General features: G+C 44.8%; 4 protein-coding genes across 6 annotated transcripts; 2 read left to right on the top strand and 2 right to left on the bottom strand.

Moving 5' to 3' along the window:
* The first annotated feature begins 5,855 nt into the window (after positions 1-5,855).
* On the top strand, positions 5,856-11,871 carry Syn2 (Syntrophin-like 2). The gene is made up of 9 exons (XM_015183875.2): positions 5,856-6,297; positions 8,034-8,098; positions 8,158-8,307; positions 8,369-8,654; positions 8,714-9,063; positions 9,123-9,281; positions 9,338-9,562; positions 9,622-9,825; positions 9,881-11,871. Exons 2-9 carry the CDS (start codon positions 8,039-8,041, stop codon positions 9,989-9,991), a joined length of 1,545 nt encoding a protein of 514 aa, XP_015039361.1. The 5' UTR covers positions 5,856-6,297; positions 8,034-8,038; the 3' UTR covers positions 9,992-11,871.
* A 133-nt stretch (positions 11,872-12,004) lies between these two features.
* On the bottom strand, positions 12,005-18,835 carry DAT (Sodium-dependent dopamine transporter). The gene is made up of 8 exons (XM_001360407.4): positions 18,504-18,835; positions 17,425-17,690; positions 14,782-14,916; positions 14,569-14,723; positions 14,316-14,503; positions 13,872-14,249; positions 13,567-13,804; positions 12,005-13,513 (listed from the first exon to the last, which is right to left on the bottom strand). The coding sequence occupies exons 2-8, from the start codon at positions 17,603-17,605 to the stop codon at positions 12,884-12,886; spliced, it is 1,905 nt and encodes a 634-aa protein (XP_001360444.3). The 5' UTR covers positions 17,606-17,690; positions 18,504-18,835; the 3' UTR covers positions 12,005-12,883.
* A 920-nt stretch (positions 18,836-19,755) lies between these two features.
* On the top strand, positions 19,756-24,017 carry LOC4803782 (serine/threonine-protein kinase SBK1). Of its 3 annotated transcripts, XM_033378897.1 has the most exons (8): positions 19,757-20,638; positions 20,723-20,904; positions 21,591-21,852; positions 21,914-22,013; positions 22,074-22,256; positions 22,320-22,806; positions 22,877-23,237; positions 23,656-24,017. In XM_033378897.1, the coding sequence occupies exons 2-8, from the start codon at positions 20,848-20,850 to the stop codon at positions 23,820-23,822; spliced, it is 1,617 nt and encodes a 538-aa protein (XP_033234788.1). In that variant the 5' UTR covers positions 19,757-20,638; positions 20,723-20,847; the 3' UTR covers positions 23,823-24,017. The 3 variants fall into 3 exon arrangements, with proteins under 3 accessions (XP_033234787.1, XP_033234788.1, XP_015039360.2); XM_033378896.1 differs by having other exon boundaries at positions 19,756-20,638; positions 22,877-23,694; XM_015183874.2 differs by lacking the exon at positions 19,757-20,638 and having other exon boundaries at positions 20,659-20,904; positions 22,877-23,694.
* Positions 23,980-24,956, bottom strand: RpS15 (ribosomal protein S15). Its single transcript, XM_001360405.3, has 4 exons — positions 24,816-24,956; positions 24,532-24,620; positions 24,248-24,470; positions 23,980-24,179 (listed from the first exon to the last, which is right to left on the bottom strand). Exons 1-4 carry the CDS (start codon positions 24,822-24,824, stop codon positions 24,054-24,056), a joined length of 447 nt encoding a protein of 148 aa, XP_001360442.1. The 5' UTR covers positions 24,825-24,956; the 3' UTR covers positions 23,980-24,053.
* Between the last annotated feature and the right edge of the window lie 286 nt (positions 24,957-25,242).

Raw genomic sequence — 25,242 nt, 5'->3', positions numbered from 1 at the left:
AACGGATTAGTGAGGCCAGCTCCATTCCGGCTGTTGGGCTCCATCACGGTCCGGCGTCGGTGTCGGTGTCGGGGCACAGTGCTCAACGTTTGGGTCGTAAAGCTGTTTTTAGGGGAATCACACACACACACAGACCCCAGGATACATTCCCATACATCCACTGGCGCAGGCACACCTGTAATAATGGTAAAACAATAAAATTCCTACCTCTGCTGCCGGTCTGCACGGAGAGAAGTTTCTCGCTCTCGAAATTTCAATGGCAAAATCAAATGGACAAAATGTAAATGAAAATGCTTTTAAAATGAAATTTACCGTTACCCAAGCGCTTCATTGTTGCGCAGTACGGACGATGGACCCTGGACTTCTCTCCTTCGCTGCCTCTCCTCCAACGGAATGGCATTCGGAACGGCAACGGCAACGGCACCTAAACGGAAATGAAATTAAGCACAAAATGTTCCATTTGCCAGCTGCCAGTTGGCGTTACTGTTTCTGTTCTGTTTCTGTTTCTGGCTCAGTTTCGGTCATTACTTTTGCAGAGGCCCAAGTAATTGAAAAATTGAGAGGATGCTAACTCAGAAGAGCTCTCGCAACAGATCCAGATACGTTGTTTGCTTTCAGAGGAGGCAGTGCTAGCTGGCAAGTAGGTGTTAGAAAGTATCTATCGGAGCCAGGAGCTTAAAGATCCTAGCATGAACAGAGAATGGAGCACTCCGGCACACGAATAATTTTAATCCATTATCCAAAACCCAGCAAAACAACATGCTGGAATGGCTCTCGGTGTACCTCTTTCATTACGAATGCAGCAAGTGGTCAGCACTCAGGTTGATTTCCGAGAGCGGTGGCCAACAAGATCACTCAAAAGGATGCCACACCACAGCTCAACATATAGTACTTCATAATTTTGATGGTCTCGTGGAAAAAAGTTACTTTTCCATTTGCAGGACACACACCGCACGCACTTTACGGGCCAGTGGAAAAAGTTCTGTCTGTTGCTGAAGTTTTAGTTGCATGTGTGGGTAATGTTTGCAACTGGTAGCAGGGCATACATAGGTCCCTTTGGTAACATTATTTGATTAGCAATATTTAATGAAATTGTGTTCTACACTCTACTACTTATCTGTAGCGTAATAATTCGTGGGGAAAGTTATGAGGGAACTTATGGCAGATAATGATGGAATCCCAGACAATAGGGGGAACTTTATGCTAACTTTAACTTAACTAACTCCTGGCTCCTGGTCACACCCTCCATCAGTGTTACGGGCAATGGGGCAAAAGTACCTAATTGCATTGGCCGCCTGAAAGGAAATCATTAATGACATACCGCAGCGGGGAAGAGTAGCGGGGGAGAGCGAGGAAAAGACATCCTTGCATCACATTTTCTGAACAATTCACGCTCTTCTTCCACGCTCTTTGGCCCAGCAAAAGCGGGGGACCAGCGGAAACTTAGCCCAGCAAAGAAAATCAGAGGATGCACGAGATGTGGGGGATGCCGGGGAGAGGAAATTAAGCTGAACAATATATTTTCTTCGGCAAGTGCAGCGCTTGCATCGCCCGCGCTCCTATTAGCAGCCTTCTTGTTTGCCTTTTCCTTGCTCTCTCTTGGGTTGATTACCCTTCTCATAGTATCGAATTGTTCCTTAGCATAGATCAAATAGAACCTGTCTATTGAAAAAAGAGTCTTTGTGGGAGAAACTTCTGTGTTTCTGAAGATAATTCAATCAGACATTTGATAGTGAACTTTTCTATGTAAATATGTAATTAAAAGAGCAGCAGTATTAATCATATCATTGTAGAAATGCATTTCTAGGGTATCTGAACCTCCGACGCTGAAAAGGACTCTGTCATTCCCGTTTCCTTTACTCTTGTGGTTATGGTCGTAGTTGTAGTGTATGCTGTAGCTGTATTTGTAGTTGTGCAGTCGCCACACCGCCACCCACTCATTGAAGCGTTCTGGCCGCGCAGCAACAAAGCGCGAATTACCGCCATTTTGTGCACTTTGAACGCCATGTTGCCGTTTTTATCGCTTCAGTCCTTCGCATCCTTCTTCTTCATAGTCCCTGGGCCCCTTCACCGTGCTCGCTGCGGCCTGTGGGGCTCCCGGCAAAGTAATTGCCCGGCGCCAAAGCTGCCGCTGAAGAGTGCAGCCTTACAGATGGACAGAGGGAGGGGGTATCGTAGGCGAGACTCCTATTGAGGAGGGTAATTGATTTATGTATTTATACTGATTTTTTAATTAATTTATAAGCTTTGCCCGGACTCGAGCTGAAGCCCAAAATGCTATTTAGCAGTTCAGAGTGCGTAAATCAATGGATGATGGATGCGCGGGGTGTAATAATATCGTTTTTATAGCAACTACTACAGCCATGGATCGTAAATCAATGTACTTAAGGAAGTTTTATATGTACCATAGTTACTCTAGTTTCTGGTGATGCATTCACGAGGGGGCGTGCAGAGCCTACTGTAAGAGGAGCCCTTTGGACTATGAACTATGATGCATTACGATAGTAATATTTTGACCGTTATTAGTGCAGTTATTGCCAAAATACATATATGTACATTGTACAAACACACTAAACGCGATGGGGCGCATCGACCACAGCTAATAGTTAGACCGCAACTGTGAATACAAAACGCATTTTGCAACCGCTGTTGGCCCTGCAATCTACCCACACACAGGAACCTCCACACCACACCCAATATGTCATCCCGCCACTGTCTGTTGGGGCCGGACTGGGCCGCGGTGGGCGTGCTGCTGTCCACTCTTTATTAGCAATACAAATGCAAACAAACTGCGAGTGGATTGTGCCTCCATTGGCTTTGGGGGGAGGCGTATGTTAATCCTCGTTGCTTTTCCTGTGGCTCTTGTTGCGTGCATATGAAAATTAAAATTGTTGACAATTGTCATTTTTTTCGCTACATCCGAATGTTGTTGCTACTGTTGTCGCTGTGTTGTCAGCGTTGTTACCACGGTTGTTGTGGCAGCCCCATGCTCCACCCCCATTCCTACTGCCGTTGCTGCTGCCACACGCAACTAACCGCATTTTGATTGCCATGCATTCGACCGAATCGTGCTCGTTGCTAAATTGAAAGCATTTTCCGTGCCGTGATTCTGGGGCTGGGCCAGCCCCGGCTGCGTTGGCTGGAGCTGGGAAAAAGTCCTGGAGGGAAAGCTCGGCAGAAATAACGGAAATTGTCGCCTGGCGTGTGGCGTGTGGCATGCGTGGTCTGCATCCCCAGTTGGTGCACTCGCAGCCTCCTCCTTGGAGCCCTGCCCATTCCGATTCTGCTTGTTTGTGTGATTTGTTTGCTGGCTCAGCTCAGCTCAGCTCTGCAGGAAGCAGTGCGTGAAACTGCATTAAAATGGATAATCCTGCAGGTGACAACTATCCAATCAATCGGAATACATGCATGATGCATCTCCCCCCCTATATGAAAATGGAAATATGTAGCTTCCGAACCGACACTGTTGTCCGTCTCCGTCGTGGTCTCTAACTCAATTGATTTCCTAATGTACCGGAGGTGCCAGGAACCAGCCATCAGGCTTAATTAAATTTTTGTGTTGCTGCACAGAGCATCCTTGTGTATCCTTGAGGCACTCGCACACAGACACACTCTCTGGCAGACACGGAAGCCTGTATCTTTGAGATGCGAGCTTGATGTCGTGGCAGCTGTCAGACAGAAATCTGTCAGGTTCATCGAGCCACAGAATAACATAATTATTCAATTACACGATGCTTCGCTTCTCTTCTCTGCTTAAAGAATGCCTCTTCTCCTGGCAATCGCACCAACAATGTAATCACTTCAACCAGAATCAACAGGGGAATCGGCTAATGCAATTATAGGAATCCGCATAAGTAGAGACCCCAATCCAGTCGGAGCTGGGGCCACGGCCATCCATCCTGCAGTGTGGCACTTGGCGGCGATGGAAACGGAGATGGCGATGGTGATGGAGATGGTAAACCAACATTTGCACAGGCCATAAATTCCCGACATTTGCCAATGCCAATAAGTTGGGTTCGGGTCTAAAGTTTTACATTGGTAACCGAAAAATATGCAAAGCAGTCATAATTTTACTTTAGAGCCGAAATATTTTCGAACGAAATTGTTGGCAAACAAACTTTTTTATGCATCAACTAATTTCAATCAGCTAACAAAAATGTGCTCGCTCCTTCCTGCTCATGGTTTTCCTTAGCCACAGAGATGTGGAGGGGGTAGAGGGTTTTCCTCAGTCACAGAGAAATCGAGGGCTTTTCCTCAGTCAAAGTGAAAGAGAGGGATTTCCCTTAGCCACAGCCACAGCCAGAGTGACAGAGAGACAGAGAGAGAGGTGGTACCGAAAACAAACGGAAAACTTTTGTCAATAATGTCGACAATGTTGCTGTTACTTTTCCTATTGCCACTTTTGTTGGAGTCGCCACCAATGTCTTAAATCCCGACTGATTGCGATGAGTGGCAGCGACAAGTGGGGGACTAGCTTGATCCAATGCACCTGCCCCATCTCCCCAGACAGTGTGCACTCTCTGCCATTGTGTGACCTCTTCTCGACATCCCAGCACCCAGCAATAAACTTTTCAGGACTGCAGAAACAGCCATGGACATGGCCCCAAGTTAACCGGGTTCGTGTAGCAGCAGGCCTGGCCACGTCCAAAGGATTACATTTGCATTGTAATGTTTCAATTGTGTCGGGTGAAACGTATAGTAGTATCTGTATCTCATTCGGCCCTGAGGCTATTTTGCACTCAGCCTCAAGGACGAATGCAAATCGAGAAAGTGAAGGAAGCAGGCGCACGTTCCCTGCTGGTATTAGCCAGATTTCTCTCCTGTTGTTGATGGTCTGTATAGGGCATCTGCCAGAGCGTGAGCCATGGGTCGCTACCTGGGCTAATACGTTAATTAACTTTGCCCCCACCCATTGTATTCGAATGCCGTTTGTTCCACGAGCTTATCACTGAGCCAAGGGGAGCCAAAGGTCGGTGCTGCTGTGGCCCTATTCTGGCTAACAATAACAACGAAAATGGGTAAGTCAAACTTTTAATGAGCTAACGCAGCTGATTCAGCGTTCTAATTAACATTTAACGAGCATCTCGGCCGGCTCGAACATGAAATACGGCTCAAGATGGTCGGTATATTGGCGGGATTACCTACAGGTAGAGCAACAGCTCAATAAATATCTTTAGAAAGGCTCTTTAACTCAAGTATTTACCCGAATTTTGGAAGATGCAGCTTTCTTTGTGCCCATACACGTAGATCTAGACCTTTTCTGCTCATCCACCCATTTTAAGTGGATTCAATATGATATAGTGATCCAAACTGTTTGCCAAAAATGAAGGGGCGGGGGATTTCCTGTTTGCAAAACATCTGAAGAAGAAATAAACTCTGAAAAAGTGTTTAGCTGGAGGTATACGATAATCCCTGTTTTGTTGATAGGGTTTTCTATTCCAAGGCTCATCGGAAATTCTCTTTGAGGCCTCTCTCGAAATATATACCGCGTATTTCAAACATTTTTGATAGTTATTATGGTATTACAATAAACTCACATTATAGTACTTACAATATAGTGTCGCCACCATTAAATGTGGTGTTTTCTGATAGAACTAACCATTTCATTCCACGACTGCGCCACCTACCATAATTCCGACTTTTGCCAGAAAGCTCTTTTCATTAAGCTTTCCTTTCTATATCGAAATTTCGAATGCTTACCTACCCCAATGGTAAAACTGTCGGACGTGACCGAGCAAGCACAAAGCCCTCCGCTCGGGAGCCGCGACTCCAACATATGGGGGCCTGCACAAGGCTGCACAAAGCTTCAGTGCTTTGGAGCTGTTGGGGACGAGAGAAAGTTCCGTCCCGCTTTCAACATGTTTATAGCGGAGTCGTGCCGTGCTCTCAGTTCGCTACCGTACAGCCTTTGGGAACGTTGTGCTTTCGAACGCAGGAGGGCAACGGCGACCCACGTACTCCCCCCACCCGCACACCCCGTGTATACCCAGTGCATATACATTTCTGGTGAAGTGGGCAAAACTGTGACAAACAACGGAAATTTAGCATACTTTTATGAGTTCCGATTTGGACAAATCGTGCGGCCAGGCCACGAACGGGTTCAGGCCACGTCTAGAAATCAAACATCAGAATTGAATCGCAGAGTGCGAGACTTGTGCAACTTCAACGAAAATGTGACCCAATTCAAAACGCGATTTCTCGGAACGCGTGTGTACAAGCTGCATTTGATATAAAAACGATTTAGCCACGCCAAAACCAACAGAAACCACAACAACAACGATAAATAAATAGATATATGTAAGTGTAACTACTTCTGTCAATATATAGAGGTCCTAATCCCTTGGGAATCCCAACGACGCTACCTCGATTGAGGGCGGGCTGGGAAAATGTTTAGCAAACATTAAATAATAATGAACATTTTCCCTCTGGCGAAAAGTATCGAATATATATGTACATACATATACACACTCGTATAGTACATATGTATGTATGTGTCTGTGTGTAGGTTCATGTGCGTGTGTTTCTTTTAGTGCTGCTGCTGCAAAAAGTTCAATCGCTGAAACTTCAGGCAAACAGCGCCCGAAAGGTTTCGCCTCCTGCTGCTCTTTTCAAAGCACAGCTGATTCTCGAGACACGAGCGAACATGTTCGCTTGTTTGGTTCGAAAAGGACATAACTCTTTCCCTCTCTCTCTCTCTCTTTCTCTCTCTCGCTCTCTCGGAGTCCCTCTTTGACAGTCCCTTTCCTGGTGGTTTGACTTGTGCCCAACTTTACTGTTTTACGGTTTGCAAGCACGCATGCCGAGGCACACACGTAATTTAGCCATAATCAAAGGTAGCCCCGGACAACAGGCATATGTGTGAGGATTGGGGAAGCGACTGTGAGTTCATGTAGGTCTGCTGTCTGACAATTTATTCAATACCATGACACATGACTTGAAGCGCATGATGAACATGGATTGATTTAAGACCTTAAAGAGTATATATATTACTTGCTTTCTCATGGAATAATCTCTCGACAGCTGCCTAAGAATTGTATTATTTCAGGAAGTCTTAGCATCTCTATCAGCTTTAACTCTTAAGAAGATACGGACCGTATCTACCCCAATCATTGTAAACGAAATCAATCAGCTGCACATGGATTGATGGGTATTGCTTCTCAGAAATCATTGAAGTTCAAATCAAACTGTGGCATGCACCATCTGTACATGTCTTGGGCAGCCACCCTCGCCCACAATCCCTATTTGCGGAGCACAAGTGGTTGGTTATCCGCAATACCTATTTCGGTTTCCCATTCCTGACGAACAGTTGTGGCCACACTTCGGCACTCAGCAGCAGCAGGCGGGGGGCCCACTTCAATGTGTTTTCACTCATATCATGGTTTTCCGGTTGCATATTTGTTTTCCACTCCTAATGGAAAACATATGCTGGCCCAATGCTTTCTCCAAATATACATTGTACTATTTCTGTTCATAGGTGGGTATTTGTATTGAATATCTGTCTTGGGATCATTTCTTGCCGAGAGAGATTTCCCAGTACTGCTGGGGGGGTTGACTGCGCCTAATTGATTCTAATTGCAAGTGTAATTTAATTAACGCAATTGTATTGTTCACCTTGAACTATCAGTCTACATTCATATGTGGTTTAGAGTGGTGGCAGTGCAATTTAAGAGGCATTGAAATGCTTCGGTTGCATGTGGATGTCCAATCGATAAAGAGCCAACAATTTGATTACACTTCTTGCAACCCCCATTGCCATGGCCACTCAACAACAAGAATCGCCTGCTTACTGGGGCATGTTGATTGGCCGTCTGTTGTTGGCTATCATATCTAATAATAACCATCATAGCTCTACGCCGACAAGCTTTTTGATGCCAGCTTTGCCAATTTACTGACCCATGACCCGTCCTTTGGTCCGGGCTTTCATTTCGCTTCGCAATAATATAAATTTCTGAGAAGGAAGCTGTTTTTTTTATTCTTATTCAAACGAAAGACTCACCAGTTTATTTAATTTTCTTTGCTTTCAATTACTTTAGAAAATATGAAGCTCTCTGACACAATGGCTACGCCAATAGAAGAAAAGCTCGATCAAAACCTTAAGGTATGCCAAAGCTATTTCCCGTTAAGATCCATTTATTGACATATACAAATTCCTCATAGGTACGCACTGGCATGGTCCATGTCAGCGATGGCAAAAGCAGACCGGAACCACTTCGTCTTAACCTCACAATGGAGCTGCTTTCGCTCCAAAAGCTAGAAATCGTAACGCCAAGCAGTTGCCATCCGAATGGACCGCCCATGGAATCAAAGGTGAGATGACAGGCAGCTATGGAAAGAATAGGACTAAACAATATCGATTTCATACGTACAGGAAAGAATGGTCCAGATTACGCGCCAGAAGCAGAGTGGCCTAGGGCTGAGCATAAAAGGAGGAGCGGAGCACAAGCTACCGATATTGATATCGCGGATCTACAAGGATCAGGCGGCGGACATCACGGGCCAGCTGTTCGTGGGCGATGCCATCATCAAGGTGAACGGGGAATATATCACGGCCTGTCCGCATGACGATGCTGTCAATATATTGAGAAATGCCGGGGATATTGTCGTCCTAACAGTGAAGCACTATCGAGCCGCAACGCCCTTTCTACAGAAGCAATGTAAGTCGAAAGAACTGATCTGTTAAGATCTATACTAAATGTGTAATCTATTTATTAAGTAACCAAAGATACACCTGACTCTGACAACGATGCCACCTGTGCCGAACTAAAGGCAGACGAGGGCTACAAATCATCCGTCAACAGTGGAACAATCAGCCGCAGCTGCAGTCGTCCCATGTCCATTTGCTCCGAACCGGAGAAGCGCTGGACCGATGTTGTGGCAGTACCCTTGATGATGGCCTACGTAACGAGATATATTTACGGTACCGACAAACTGCGACCCAATGCCTTCGAAGTGCGTGGCCTGAACGGGATCACCACGGGGGTCATTCACTGCGATGAATTGGCCATCCTAAGTCAATGGCTCAAGTTGATCACCGACAATGTGGTAGGCCTAACGCATCTACAGGTGAGTGGCGCTAGAAACCCCCCAATAAGCCTACTCCAAACTTTGCCTCCAATCTACAGATGAAGCTGTACAATCGAAACTTTGCGGTGGGAGAGCGCATCGAGTACATGGGTTGGGTGAACGAGGGCGTCATCAACAACAATATATCCTGGCAAAGCTATAAGCCCAGATTTTTATTGCTGAAAGGCACCGAAGTGATGCTGTTCGAAACCCCACCAGTGAGTACCTACTATAACTTATATCATTATATATCTTAACGCTCCCCGAATTCCAGTTGAATGTGGCTGGGATCACTAAGGCTTTGGTGGTCTATAAGGTGTATCAGACCATGTTTCGCATTGTTAAGGAGTCCGAGACCGTAGACAGTCGCCAGCACTGCTTTCTACTGCAGAGTTCGGGTCACGAGCCTCGGTATCTGAGCGTGGAGACCCGCCAGGAGTTGCTGCGCATTGAGAACAGCTGGAATGCGGCCATTGTGACCAGTGTTATCAAATTGGGTGTAGGTATACCCCAGAATTCACTAGTTTCCATTAGCCATATCTTTAATCTCTACTTTAGCGTAAGACCTTTGCGGTGTCGCATCATGGAAAGAGCGGCGGACTAACCCTGGACTGGCAGGCCGGATTCTCACTCACCGAGGGCGCCGAATCCGCTGTGGTCTGGCACTACAAGTTCTCCCAATTGCGGGGCTCCAGTGACGATGGCAAGTCCAAGTTGAAGCTTCACTTTCAGGATCACGATAGTCGAGCAATCGAAACCAAGGTAAGAGTCTACTCTTGTATCACAATCGAATACATCTTATCCGGATCTTTCACAGGAGTTGGAGTGTCAAGTCCTGCAGAGTCTGCTTTTCTGCATGCATGCGTTCCTCACAGCCAAAGTGGCTTCAGTGGATCCGGCATTCTTGAGCTCAATTCAGCAGACCTAAAATGCTTAATCATGGAACAAAAGATAATTCACAAGGATATATATTCGTAAAGTGCATAGCAAATGATTCGAATATGAGTGTTGGACTAAGTATCATATACACAATGTCGGACTGTACTTCTTATAAACAAGTACGCGTAAAGGTGTTGATTGGATATTGATATGATTATGGATATACTCGTACTTATAGCGCTGATAAAACTGAAAGTGAAATCTCTTGGTGCATTACAGTAACTTTTAAGCATACATAAGGCAATTACTTTAGACATTTTTCCTATTACGTAGACTTCATACTTGACAATTGAATAGAAGTTGATATTATTTACCAGCGATTGTTTCTATATCTAGCCTTTATAGTTGAATTAATTACCTAATAAGTCACCCAGAGATTGTCAGAACCTTGGAGATATGAAAGGAAGCCAAACACCTGGATTCGAGCTTGGAATGAGGTGAAGGGAAAGGTGGCGCAGGTTCTTAGATAATTATGCCATGATAGATAGGAACCTTTGCAATAATATGCATTTAAACTTTTTGCGCAATTCAGAAACCCTCGCGTCACCTTCTTTCTTTAAAGAAGGTTCTCAATACAGCCTCAAAGGCTTTATTCCGTAATTGATATGTATGTATCTCTAGAAAACTTTTTAAAAATTCTAAAGAAATCGAATCGAAATCGAAAGAAATTCAATTTTTATGTGCGCTCTAAATGAAAATTTAATTTTCGAAAAACAAACCAATGCTTTAACAATTGATTGAGTGTTATTTTCTACAAAACAATAAGTAATAGCAGATATCATAATATATATGTATACAATATATGTATAATATACAATATATAACATCCACCGAACAAATCTCAATGCACAGACAGTAATACGAATTACATATGTAGATTTTATAACTGTTATACGAATACAAATACGAATACGATTACGAGTACATCTATTCAAAAGCCAGCTAAGTGAATCCATCCGACACTCACTTAGCGCATTTGTCAATTCAGAAAGTGTCTTTCGGCGGGAAGATTGTAATGGAACTATACGTTGCTTATTCATATGCATACATACATGTAATGATTTTAAGCGTTATTGCACAACAGATACGATATATTTACGAATTAGTTAGCGAATCATCGACGAGCACAAAACACTCTCAGACACAAACAATTATCAAGATTCCCCATGCCCCATATAGCCGCATCAATACACATACGAGTAATCGATGCAACAGAATAGATACTATGTATGTATACCGCAAATATATATATATATATATATATATATCCGATCAAGACCACAGTCGAGTCTGAATATTCAGAATCGAAAGTATTTATTGTACATACATATGCTTAGCTCCACTGGGTTAGAATCCGAACTATATCATCCACACAAACTATGCCATAACTGAAGTATCAACGTAAAGAACAGCAAAATCAAACAATATCAAAATAGGTGCACATTACCCCATAACTTATGTAAACCAAACCCGACCAACATACGTAATCCGCATTACACCGCAAAATACCGTCAATATCAATTACTCGTACTAGGAAGACCCAGATATCTCTTATCCACAACTAATCGTACGCATATATTTTTAATGCAAAGGCTTGAATAGTGCTGTATGGAATACCAATCATACATCATACATACATACATGCATACATTTATAAACGATAATATTTACCTTATTGCCTCAATTCTCAGAGAAAGAGTTGGATTTTTAGCGAGAACTGCGCTGCTTGATACATGTCATCCATAAAGCCACCATTTAAGTTGGTTCTGTTACGGTTACCTATTTAATTTCACGCGTTACTAAATTAATTAATTATACAACAAATGAAATGCATTCAAATTGAAATAAAAGCCCCTAATATCTAAACTAGAAGCGGTTCTTGAATGCTTTAATGGGGCCATTATTATGATAAAGATATTTTCACACTCCGCAAAGTTGATATCTTTCGTGAACCCATAGGGGTCGTATAAATAACCCACCCAGAACTGGAAACACGATTCAGTTATTTCGCTAACTGAAAGTTTAATAATTTATTTCAACAAATTGAAGCAAAACCAATGGCTGTCGGTTCTGCTTCAGTGTGAAGAATCTTTAAAAGAAACCAATAACATATCAAAAGTCTATATACAGAACTGAACACTGACTTGGGGATGGTATAACTTCCAATTGATGGTTTAAAATGGCTGCTTTAAACGACCAATCGTAGTTCTTGGGGGACTTCAATGGGGACTACTGGAAATCAATCAACACAAAATCCCTTCATGGCTGTTTGAAGGGATTTCGTGGTTCCACTGTGGCAGCGTATGCTTCAGTTCGATGAGAGATCCTCTAATGTGTTTAAAGCTTTTACATCATCTACTGTTTGTGTATGTACAGATCTTGTGCCCAATCTGCTGAGAGCTGAGCAAGGATCGTGTCTTTAATTCCCTTGGCATTGGTGCAGGACTTTGATTTCTCGCACAATTTCTAATATCTTGAGGGATTTGGTTAGACGACAGTTTGGCGTGCTTTTCGTATTGGTATTGGTATTATCTACACAGCATTGTATATATATGTATATACTTATAACTGGCATTAGCCATACAAATTACAAGCTACTCTTAACATAACACTTATGGTTTGGAGCAGCTTCTGTTTTTTCTTTTGCTTTCCTTTTTCGTTTTGTGGTTCCGAAACCTAAGTACGTTGTATGCGAAATTTGCAATTGGCAACCTAGAGCTATTCCTCTAGCACCGACCATTGGCTAACGATGAAACAAATCCTAACTGGGGGAGTTCTTTCTCCTCCTATCTCCGCAATGCAACAAAGTACGTGAACAGGAGTTGTTGGTAAATTCCCAAGTCTAGACGTAGTAAACTTGAAAACGGGCCATGGGCCTAACTCAGACGTCAACCGGTTCCTTGGCAGTGTCCGTGTCGGTAAGTCGCACCAGGGTCACCTCGGTGGTGACCCCGTTCAGCACCATTGCCATCGACTGCTGGTCACGCCACGGCGTGGTAAGTATAGTCAGGCGCTGCCGCAGGCTGCCCGGCGTGGTAAGCAGCTTGAATATGGCCACCGCTGGAATCATGATCACCGAAGAGCCTGCTATGCACCAGCCCAGCGCATTGGCCCAACTGGGATAGACATAGTCGCCATAAGTCAGCGGCTCGTAGCCCATGAGCCCGTAAACCGTAATGAACAGCAGAAAGATGGGCGCCACAAAGCGCCAGCATACCTGCCAGTATCTGCCCGGGGGGAAGCCAATCATGTCGCGTATGTCCTCGCTGAAACGGTTGGTGCCATAGATCCAGGACACAGCGATCGCCTCAAAGAACACGGCCACCAGAATCGAGTAGCCAGCGGCATAGCGGTCCAGGAGATGGAAAAAGTAGAAGCCGCCTTGGGTGCAGCTGGCCAGTCCTACCACAAAGTACAGCGAGAACAGACCGGCCACGAACAGCTCACGGTTCTTCCGTATCTTGGGGAACTCATCGCTCAGAGCGGTGATAATGGCCTCCGATCCACCAAACTGTGAGAGAAGACGTTACCACTAGACAGGCTGTATTTAGGGAATTTTCTTACCGAACTATCGAGTCCCAAGGTAAGCAGCATCATAAAGAATATCAAAGCCCAGAACGTGCTAGCCGGCATGGTGGCGATGGCCGCCGGGTAGACGACAAACACCAGGCCAGGACCCTCAGTGGCCACATCCTCGATCCGTACGCCCAGAGTATGTGCCATGTAACCCAAAACGGAGAATATCACAAACCCGGCAATGAAACTGGTGGCCGAGTTGATGAAACTTGTTAGCAGAGCATCTCTGCGGAAAGATAAGGAATAGTATTTGTAAATGGATACCACTTATCCCCATTCGAAGCATCACTTACTTGTACACATTATTATGGTACTTGTTATAGGAGGCATAAGCCAACAGCACCCCAAAACCAGGGCCCAAGGAGAAAAACACCTGAGTGGCAGCATCGACCCACACCTCAGCCTTGTAGATGGCACTGAAGTTGGGCGTGAGATAGTACTGAATGCCCAGGAACGATCCAGGGAGGGTGAGACCCCTGATCAAAAGGATGAGCAGCACCACGTAGGGGAACAGTGCCGTGAACCACACAACCTTGCCCGACGTGCTGATGCCCTTCCACAGAGAGAAGTAGCAGATTAGATAGACAATCAACAGGCACAGGGCCATGTCCCACTTAATGGCGCCCAGGTCGTGGATGCCTTCGCTCTGATTCAGCTCCAGTATGTAGCGGCTGAGATTGAAGAGATGACGAAGATTATAAATTAAATTTTTCATTTAACTGGGGACCACTACTCACTTGAAGTACTCAGAGGCGGCGGAATGAAAGCCGTCGTGGTGGTTCGCTGGCACTGGCACTGTCTCCAGACTCGTGAACGAACCATTGGTATAGGACTCGTTGCCGTAGAGCAGGCTCTCATTGTTCAAGGCAGAAAAGTCACTGACATTTCCTATCAGTGGAACGCGTGAAGTATTTTGGCTCTCAAACTAACGGAAAGGAACGGTATTGAGATTTACCCAGAAAAAGGTTGTGTTTAAGAGGTTATCCTTACCGGTCTGCAGTTTTGAGTATTCCAAACGTTATTGCAAGATGTCCAGGGCAAGCTGCTGGTGAAGGATGCAAAAAAGAAACGCAACGACCAGGCAATGATCACATTGTAGTAGAAGTCCACATAGAACGCGATCAGCACGACCGCATAACCGATCCCTGAAAGCATATTTGTAATGATTCCAAGGAGTCCTCCTTGCCTTATCCCTGGACTTACCTTTGAGGAGCGGGACTACGCGACCCCAGCACGTGATGGCCCCCTTACGGATGTGCTGGCCAAGTGCCAGCTCCATGTAGAACAGCGGTATGCCTCCGACCACCAGCATAATGCCATAGGGCACAAGAAAAGCGCCTGAAAAGAGATAGTTCGAGCTTTCAAATACTGAATAGGAAATGTTAAAGTCAAAGTCTTAATCATCGCTGCCCAAGAAATACCAGAAAAAGAGTTTGACGCGGTATCAAAACTGGTTCGGCTGACAGGTGGGTGTCCCATCATCGAAAGCTCCCCAAATGTGGTAACACTCGACCCCTCTCCCTCTCCGGCACTTGCAACTTTGATGTGACAACGTTTTTTATGATAATGATTGCATAACCCGCACATATAGAGACTGACCCGTGTCACAGCCTCTCCATTGTTCGCCCTTCTGCTGCGCTACACACACACTTGTATTTCCATGGACCCATGCTTTTATGGGTGGGTGTTCGTTCATACAGAAAATCAAATTGTTTTACAAGTGCCACTCTAAGGACATTTTAAAAACATTAACAGCATCCGGGGCAGTGGGAGGAGAATAGCACGGCTTGGCTGTCTCGTGCAGCCATCTCCGTCACCTCCGGCAACCCCATTGACTCTCCCCATCGCCCCATCGCCCTATCACCCAACCCCCAGACCCTGCCCCATCGCAGGGCCCTGACAATTGGTAGAGTGCCATCGATACTTTGTCGAGTGACAGGGGATGATGTCTTTATGATTTGATTATGTCTATTAGCAGGCAAAGTGGCCGACAACGTCGTCTACGGTTATTATATACATCTATGCTGATATATATACGTACATACTGAAATATTGATATATACATACATATATATGGGCGGGTGGGTGTCTCTGTTAAGGCCCGGTGCCAGCATCGACCCTAACTTCCGTCGTGTCAACTATGTAGAACAAAAAAAGTTATAAAATAAAGGCAAGGCATCTGTGACGGGCCAATGCTCTGTTGTTGAAACCATAATTTCCGCCGCTTCAAGTGCATTTCCCCATTTCCAACAGCTCGACAAGGACACTGGCAGAAATACTCGTAGGTACAAGTATGTATGTGTAGTGCCCCTAATTCGATTCCGAGCCCATATCCTAATCGAAACTGAATAGATTTCCATGGGGCAAGACCTGCTGGTCAGGTTTTGAGTACAATTTAAAGTTTATCAAACTTTTCGGGTTACATTTTTGGCAAGTTTTTCAATTTCTTCATAAAATGATGGACATTTTATCTGGCCTAAACCGTTCACCATGACTATTACAAATTTTGAACAAGTTTGATGAGAAAAGTCGTTATTTATTTATCCTAACTATCAAATTTGTACGGATTTTATATGTATCGAATATATTGGATTACTTTTTCCGTACCCCAAAGAAGAGGATTTATGAAAAATCGTTGAATATTCTCTGTTATATTTTATTCCACTTCCATGGATTGCCACTATTGAAAATGTAACAGAAATTTGTAGAGTTTTCATCCACAGTTGCAAAAGGCTGAGCATTCCTAAGCCACTGCTGGCCCCTTGACTTTACCCAGGAAAATCGTCTACGAGTACACGGAAGCTGGCACAGCCTGTTGCTGCCACAGTCGCTGCAGCTTTATTGGGATTGCAAGTACGAGAATGGAAAGAGAATAAATAATACTCACTAAGCTGTGGTAATAATCGCAACCTGAGCGAGTCGGTGGCTGTGGCAACGACCATGAGGCAAGGGACATTAAACGGGTCTTAAGTGAAAGCTGCCACTGATTGAACGCAATGAAGCGTATAAATATAACAATTTATTATTATGATTTTAAAGGAAGCACGATGGGGAGACCCCAGAAAAAAATTCATAAAATAGTAATAACTATATGAAAAGGGACGAAAACCCATCCATTCTTATCGCATCAACGGGAAAGTGCCGCAATCAGAGGAAAGGAAAGTGGAGATGGAGACATGTTTCGCACATGAATTTCCTACAATGCGGTGCGTGTGAGTGCCCCAACAACAAAAGCCTAGAGAGCATAGCACTCCACATATGAGGGGACGACTGACATATTGCCTGGATATGGAGAGGCGGGGGCAGTGCACGAATGTACGAATATGACTGAGAGAGGGTAAGGAGGCCAAATGCGATTATGACTGCCAGATTTAGTTGTCATACAAAAGCACTTAACTTTTGGAATTGTTTTGAATGATGGTGTTGACGACGAGGATCAGGCAAAAGGAACTGAATGTGTATAAGTCCTTTACCACAATCCCCCTCCATGCAATTTGACAAAGGAAGTGCGCTCTTATACGCTACCACATCCCCATGCCACAGCCCACTCTGACAGCACTTCGCACCACTTTGACAAAGTGTTAACAAGGCCAGAGGGGGGCAGAAATGGCGATGGGAGTGGGATTGGGAGTGGGAGTGGCAGCGGAAAGTGTTGGGTTCCGTGGGGCGCTCAATGATGTGTAAAGCCATATAAATTATTTTCACTCAGCATGAGCAATTCACGCAATGTCTTTATTCCCTAATTGGCCTCGGCCAGAAGGTCAGAAGGCCAGAAGTGCAGATATGATCTATAGCCAAAGGAGATCTGAGAAAATGATGGAATAAATGGATAGAATAGATACTTACCACCTCCATTTTTGTAGCACAAATAGGGAAATCTCCAGACGTTTGCTAAATCGACGGCGAATCCAATAACCGATAATAAAAAATCCACCTTGCCGCTCCATTCCTCGCGCTCGTCGCTGATGCTATTGTTATCGTTATCGTGTGGCGTGGGCGTCTTCGATACATGTCCCGTTGGTGACATCTGCAACTATATATCCCGTCGTGTCCTTGACCCAAAACGTCTCGATGTCGACGACGCTGTAGTTCCCGCCGCCGCACTGCGAATCCTGCAAAACATAGCCCAAAAATATTACTCCTCTTTAAGCGGAACTCTGGCTCTCATCTTCATCTGCTCTTCAGGAATGCATGGTTTGGATATTTGGATATTTGTTTGCGTGTCCGCATGAGTGGGTGTCCGCACCACTCGAAACCTGTTTGCCAACGACATGTGCTCTCACCTAGCCCTTGAAGAGCTCAAACTCGTTGGCCTACTCATACTCGTATTACGTATACGACAGGTGGCATGCCCAAACAAACACTTGACCAGCCGCAGCACCAGAGCCGCAAATCTCGCACAGAGAGCGTGTGCCTGTGCGGGTCACACTCTCGGAAGCTGGCATCAGATGCAATAAAACCACAGACAGTTCAAACAATTAAGCCGATCCACTTGGTTCCTCCCCACCGACTTTAATTGGTCAGACTTTTGATCAAATTAAGCGGCAGGCTGCATGCGTACCCAGTGGCCACTGCTGGAAATCTTTTTTATTAAAGGGAAACAACAATTAGTTCTGATTCTTAGCTTTAGTTGAGGCCGTTACGCACATCTGAAGCATGTTGTAAGCAGATTAGCAGCTGTGGTATGTAATCCCACAATCAGATAGAGTTACAATAATTTATTCAGTTCATTTCCAGTTATTCTAGTTATTCAAGAGCTCAACTTAATACGATTCCAATTCAAATTGTACGGATAATGCTACGGTAAGGTAATTTCTAGATCCCTTTCTAGAACGTTGAATGAATGCACTTCTTAAAATTCTTACATCGGAAAAACCACGAATTTATTCCACAAACTTCAGTATAGTAAATTGTTTAACACTTACCCTATATTTATCACACTCAAATCGTACAGCTGCACCAATCCATGGTAGAGGAATCCGTGATAACTTTAAAAAATATCGGAAATACTGTTCAAGAAGCTCCACAGATAGTGCCACAAGCTCAAACTCATAAATTCACTTCACATTCATTGGCTGGGATAGTTCTGGCTGGGAATTCTTCTTAGATGTCCATGGAACGGGTGCGATTGAGGGCTGTTGGATAATTCAAAGCGAGTCGCGACCAGAAGTTGTCCGGAGTTGTGGCGCTTTCGGTGACATTCGAATGTGTGCAAGAGGCTGCTGGCCAGCAGCTGCTTTTATAGGGCCCGCGCGACAAGTGGTTAACCGTTGGCTGGTGGTGTTGGTGGTGTTGCTGCTGCTGCATTCTCCGTGCCCTCTTCTCAAACACACAACACACACACATACACAGCAGTGGGACAGCTTCGAGTGTGTGTGTGTCAAGCGCAGCAAAAGCGCTGGAGAAGTTGAAAAGCGAACGAATGTCGCATGCGCCAAGGAAACGTTGTCGGAACCGGAACGGAAGTGACCAATTAGAGTTGCCTTACGCATACCACTACGCCCTACGGCTGTGCACGGATATATGCGTGTGTGTGTACATTGCGCCTCCACTGTATTGTTCTGCGATTTGTGTATGGGAGCGTGAATTCGTTTCGTGCTGTCTGTTAAGCGAGGATGCTTCTCTGTTAGCTCTCAACAGCGGCATGTTAGGCGAGGATGCCTGAATACATATTCTAGAATCACATTAAATTACAAATAACATTTAAATATACATACATATACTAAACATCTTTTATTTATGTTAATTATTCTGCCCCATTCACAAGGTGCGCCTGAGTGGACACTTTGGAGAGACGATATAGCACGTTATATGTAAGTTTACTGCCATAAATTAAAATAAATTCCTTAAATCTCCTTCTAAGACTTCCTTTTCAGTTATTTGTTGCTCCAATTTCAGTCAAAAATTGTGTGTTTGTTTGCTTTTAGTAGTACTTTACGGGATTCATCGTATAAAGGAAACACCACAAGATATATTTTCTGAACATGTCTATCAAATTACTGTTACTTTGAACAGCGCCTGCCCCTGTTAAAACTTTCTTCTTGTGCAACGGCATTGAACGAGCTCTCACATTCTCTTGTTCTCTCCGTGTCTGCCTCTCAAACATATGTATTTCGAAAACATTGGGATTCCTACATATATGTGTTTCGAAAACGCTCGTGTACAGTGCTCAGAATATCTTATTTTAAATTGAATTCATTTCGGAGAGCAGTTGGCAACGGACTATCGTCTATGTCGGATGCAGAAGCATACGCGGGGACAACAGTGCAACATTAAATATACATACATACGGTCCTATCTGGGTGCATATGGACTCCAAAGTTAACACTTTCGAGGCGCCCCCAAGTGGCATTCCGTTTAGAGTCGCGTGTAGATAGAGCTCGCTGCGTTTGTTACATTTGACCCGAATTCTTTTGGGCTGAAAATTCATATACTTTCGCAAAGGTTTTTATATAAGAGGGAGAGGCGAGCATTATTTTTAATTTAGCTGTTGATATTATGCATAAAGCGGAAAATCAAAGAGAAAACAAACATCAAAACGGAACACCGAAGCCGGGAGAGTGAGTGAGTGATCGAGTGAGTGACTGTAGAGATCGCTGGGAGGAGAACAGAAGGCGGCCTGGTTCTAAAATCTTGTCGGGGCGAGAGATCTGAAATTCCGTATTGTGTGCGGATACATATCTAGATAGATACATATACTTATACATATGTATGTATCTACTACATGCATAGTGTGTCGTGTCGGAGATTATTGTTTGGTGAATTTCCACTACCACAATTGCAGCATCAGTCCGTCCCCTTCCCGAAAGTCCATTCACGAAACGTTTACAAAGTGCTGGTCAGGCCCTACCAGACCAGGAAGTAAAACGCAGCAAACTGAACAATTCATCTCGTAATTTACTTTGGCTGTAGACAGAAGCGGCGGACAACGCACATAAATACGGATACGAGTACTACTAGCGCGTATAAAGGAGGAATCCAACAGATATAGAATTGTTTTCCTTTGGCGCTGTTTCTGCGGCTGTCGCTATAAATATTTACAAAATGTAAATACATAAGAGTACATACATACCCCTTTAGATATACATATGTACATAAATATATGCGTGCACGGACCGCTTTTGTTGTCTTTTCGTGGATAAAGCTCCGAATCGCTAGAATTCAAATTGAATCAGGGATAATCCAAGCGGCAAGTGAAGTGATGTGAAGTGAGAAAATTTAGCACGAGACAATTTTTTCAATCGAAAAGATCCTATGTAAACAGGCAAAATGTCTAAGAAGCCACGCGGAAACATTCACAAGATCCGGGAGTTCGAGTTGGAGAAGGTAAGCCCAAGTATCAACCATCCATCATCCATCATCAATGTTGAATGTTCTAGCAATTATATTTTCATATGTTTATGTGTGTGATTTACGAACATCTTATTAGCCATTATTATACTGTGATATCTACCCAAATAAACAAATAGATATAGAAAGGTATTAAGAGTTCGACCTGGCCCAGTTCGGCGTTGATCGTTATGATTGGCCAATTGCCAATAATCTCTTCCCCGGGAAATCGTCTACAACACAACAGGGAAAATGCCATGTTAACGATTAGATTTCTGATCATTAAACACAAACAGCAATATGCATCGCATGGCATCGTCTCGGTCGCGAATACAGTAATGTTTAATGGGTCTAGGTATGGGCAGATACACTTATAAATATAGTTTCGCAGATGTGTTCGTAGTTGAGGTTGGTCTAAACTGAGAATTTACATGGAGATGTTTTCCTTTGTGACTCAGTTGCGTTTCAGAGAAGACACATGTTGATAGAAGCCAGATTCCTATAGTAATTCCCAGAAGAATGGAGGAACTGGAACGTCTGGCCAAAAGTTCAGCAATAGACCAAAACTTTCCATTCCAAATCGATTTCCGATGTATCCGCTCGTTATATCAACATAACTATTCTCTGAATTAAATATATATATATATAAATTATAGCTATTTTAATTCGATTTCTATGTATAGATCCAGCTTGTGGACGAGTTCGATATAATACAAATTGTGGGTGAAGGATGGTTCGGCAAGATACTACTGGTGGAGCACCGCGGATCCCAGACAGAAATGGTACTCAAGGCCGTACCCAAACCATATGTGACGCTGCGCGACTTCTATCGGGAGTTTCACTACGGACTCCATTTGGGTGTGCATCGGCATATTGTGACCACCTACGATGTGGCATTTGAGACGGCCGGTTTCTATGTATTCACCCAGGAATATGCGCCTCTAGGTATGAGCCAACTAATTATCAAAGTGAGGTTCCCATATGAACATATATGCTCTACTTTTAGGGGATCTCACATCGAATGTGACGGATACGGGCGTGGGCGAGGTGTACAGCAAGCGCGTGGCCAAGCAGTTGGCCTCCGCCATAGACTACATGCATTCAAAGTGAGTGTCGCCCTATTCCACCGATGAGCTATCTGATACTGAGATTACTTTTTTTCGTAGAGACATTGTGCATCGGGACATCAAGTTGGATAATGTGCTCATCTACCGCGCGGACTTTCAGCGCATAAAGTTGTGTGATTTCGGAGAGTCCTTCCCGACGGGCGCCAGCGTGGAGCGGCGGAACGAGTGGCTGCCCTACAGTCCCCCTGAAGTATTAGAAATAAAGCCCGAAGGCAGCTACAAGTAAGTATGGTGTAGAGACTCCCAAGATCCATCCCTCTTAGCTGAGACTTCTCTCACTTTCAGAGCCGATCCTAGCCATGATGTTTGGCAGTTTGGAATCGTGATCTTTGTCTGCTTGACCGGGTGCCTGCCCTGGCAGAAGGCAGCCTCGGATGATCCCCGCTATGTGCGGTACTTGGCCTGGCAGGGGGGCCTCATGATGATGCCGCTGCGGCGCACGCCTCGACTCTTCAAGCTGCTTACCTCCAATGCCCAGCGCATGTTTAAGCGGTTCTTCGCGCGAATGTCGAACCGCCCCAAGAGTCTGGCCGATGTCACAAAGTTCCTCGACGATCGCTGGCTGGCAAAGTCGGCAAAGAAGGATATGGCCGAGTATGAGACGGATGAGCTGTGCCCATCCATGTACTCTTTTCACAGCAGCCCCGATGAGAAGAATCGACTTCTCTACACATTGGCCGACTGCGGGATCGAGACGAATGTCGATCGCCAGCAGAAGAAGAATCGCATCAAAGACTGGATAGAGTCGTCCATCATCACAGAGGAGGATGAGGTAAGGAGGCACAATACTTCTCATACCATGCGATACCATATATAGTCTATTTTAATATCTCTCATTCCAGGAGGAGAACGAGGAGACAAACTCCGCATCTCCCTCATCATCCGTTTCACGCGAGCCGCTGCCCGGCCACATATCCTCGCTGCGCAAACAGACGCAGGAACAGATCCCCAAGGAGGTCAAGAGCACCTTGAAAGACGCCACACAGAAACACTTCGATCCACGCACGGGGGCCCTGCAGCAGGGTCCCAGCGAAATGGGCCAAGTGGCCATGCAATATTCCAAGTCCGCCAGTCCCTCCAACTATAGCACGGCTTCCACTCTGAACAATGCAGACAGCCTGATGACACTGGGCTCCAGGCAGGATCTGCTAGCCAGCAACCTGACCATGTACACCTCCATGGAGACGGAGCTGAATCGACTAGGTGAGGCTGATCCGAGAATACCGCGCAGCGATGGCTTCCTAAATCGCACGCAGAGCAGCGGCCTCCTGCTAACCACATTCGATGTGAACGCGTCTCCGGCCAATCCGGCGAATAACAGTCGTCCAACCCCCGCTGCCAAGAACTCCATCGCCGTAGGCACCCGCAGCTCGACCAGGAGCATTCTTAAATCCTCCATCGCCACCGCTGCTTACCCCGCTTTCGGCAGCAATAACCAGAGCAGTAGCCTGCAGCAGCTGACCCAGCATTTCCAGACAACCGCCTATGCCCCCAATGACAGTTCCTTCTTTAGGCGATGACTCCCGCTGGCCTTACTAATCGCCTCCAATCATCCTTGCCAAACTTTCAGAGCTGTGCAGTTTCCATCCAATGTTATCTAATGTTCCATATGCTTCTCAAGTTAAAGACAGTGCCTACGGATCGGCCGACGTTAGTGAGATGAGCAGGAGCCCTAGGAATCCTCAGCATCAGCAACTGGACGATTCCCACATGAAAGACACGGCGTACGACCGCGCTGCGGTCACCAGCAGCAGCAGCAACAACATCGCCCGGCGGCTGCGCAGATAGCTGTGATCCAGCCTAGTGTGGCGGTATATCACTCTGTGCATGCATATAGCAACTGATTAACAAGTTCCAATAAATAGATAATGTACATTTCTTAACGTTTCTTGTTCTCGTTTACTTTCTGGATTCACCGGTCCGGCTGCATAGAAACGCAACAGAGTTCTTATAGAAGTACGTTTCCTTTATTTCGCATGAAAATCCAAAAGAAAGCAGCCAAACCTGCACTGGCAGTGCTTACTTGAGAGGAATAAAACGGGAGCTGTGGGTGGCACCAATACCGGGTCTACCGTGCTTGACGGGCTTGTAGGTCAGCGCGAATTCGCCCAAATAGTGGCCGATCATCTCAGGCTTAACCTCAACCTGTGAACATAAAATACAATACCATATTAGTCAATCTGGTAACACCTAGTCAGTTGACACCGGCTTACCTGGCCGAAGTCCTTGCCGTTGTACACGCCAATGATAGAGCCGGTCATCTCGGGGACAATGATCATGTTCCTCAAGTGGGTCTTGACGATCTCGGGCTTCTCATTTGGGGGCGCCTCCTTCTTGGCCTTGCGCAGCTTCTTGATCAGAGCCATTGGCTTGCGCTTCAGACCGCGGGAGAAACGCCTGCGGGCACGGCTGTGCATCAGCTCCACCAGCTGGTTGCTGCACACGAAACGAAAATGAACTTTAGTAGCCGCACTTCCATTTGCAGAGGAATACTCACTTGGGCATGTCCAACAGTTGGTCCAAGTCCACACCGCGGTAGGTGAACTTCTTGAAGGTACGCTTCTTCTTAAGAGTGTCATCGACTTGCTGTTTGGTAGAATGAACGAGAGAATAAACACAACAGTTAGTTCGGTTCCGTTTTGTGGCAAAACTAAGCCGAAAAACGCCAAAATAATATTAGCACCCGTTCGCGAAATATTGCAGTGAACGTATAGCACACAATTTAAGTCAATTCGTCCACGGATGCCTAATATTTATTTGGATTTTTCTGCAAAATATTACATCGGCCATCTTGACGTTGAAAGTGACGTGAACGGAAAGAGGGAACTAGGGATGAGAAATATATATTGCATGAATATATCGATATATTTGTTGTTTATTATATATTGGGGGATATTTTTTTTGGCTGGCGAAGAGTTTACTAGAATATGGATATTCTTTTGGGATAAATAATCAACGGAACTTTTATGCTGAATGTGGAGGTATATTTACACAGTTTTATTATATTATATTATATTTATTATATTCGCTAGTTTCATCGATACACAGTGTTGGTTACAGAAAAAATATCGGTGTTTTTGTGCGATAAGAAGAACTAATATGTGCTTTATTTTATTTATTTATTTTAAGGTCTAATCTTTCTCCGTCATGGATTTGAAGCTATTCCTCAGTTCTGATATTCGATTTGATATTACTAGCTAGTTAGAAC

This window comes from Drosophila pseudoobscura, chromosome 3 (assembly GCF_009870125.1).
Source record: "Drosophila pseudoobscura strain MV-25-SWS-2005 chromosome 3, UCI_Dpse_MV25, whole genome shotgun sequence".
Taxonomy (NCBI): domain Eukaryota; kingdom Metazoa; phylum Arthropoda; class Insecta; order Diptera; family Drosophilidae; genus Drosophila; species Drosophila pseudoobscura.
The sequence above is the reverse complement of the archived record's forward strand: the minus strand, read 5'-3'. Positions and strand labels throughout refer to the sequence as shown.

Bases quoted from the DNA above. Each gene is read 5' to 3' on its own strand.
- Syn2 (XM_015183875.2), top strand. From the start codon at position 8,039: ATGAAGCTCTCTGACACAATGGCTACGCCAATAGAAGAAAAGCTCGAT. The intron at 8,099-8,157 runs GTATGCCAAAGC...AATTCCTCATAG, and splicing joins AGCTCGATCAAAACCTTAAG to GTACGCACTGGCATGGTCCA. The intron at 9,282-9,337 runs GTGAGTACCTAC...CCCGAATTCCAG, and splicing joins TGCTGTTCGAAACCCCACCA to TTGAATGTGGCTGGGATCAC.
- DAT (XM_001360407.4), bottom strand. From the start codon at position 17,605: ATGTCACCAACGGGACATGTATCGAAGACGCCCACGCCACACGATAAC. The intron at 14,504-14,568 runs GTAAGGATAACC...CCTTTCCGTTAG, and splicing joins ATACTCAAAACTGCAGACCG to TTTGAGAGCCAAAATACTTC. The intron at 13,805-13,871 runs GTAAGTGATGCT...ATCTTTCCGCAG, and splicing joins TACCATAATAATGTGTACAA to AGATGCTCTGCTAACAAGTT.
- LOC4803782 (XM_033378896.1), top strand. From the start codon at position 20,848: ATGTCTAAGAAGCCACGCGGAAACATTCACAAGATCCGGGAGTTCGAG. The intron at 22,014-22,073 runs GTGAGTGTCGCC...TTTTTTTCGTAG, and splicing joins ATAGACTACATGCATTCAAA to AGACATTGTGCATCGGGACA. The intron at 22,257-22,319 runs GTAAGTATGGTG...TCTCACTTTCAG, and splicing joins AAGCCCGAAGGCAGCTACAA to AGCCGATCCTAGCCATGATG.
- RpS15 (XM_001360405.3), bottom strand. The intron at 24,471-24,531 runs GTGAGTATTCCT...TTTCGTGTGCAG, and splicing joins CAACTGTTGGACATGCCCAA to CAACCAGCTGGTGGAGCTGA. The intron at 24,180-24,247 runs GTAAGCCGGTGT...TTATGTTCACAG, and splicing joins ACGGCAAGGACTTCGGCCAG to GTTGAGGTTAAGCCTGAGAT.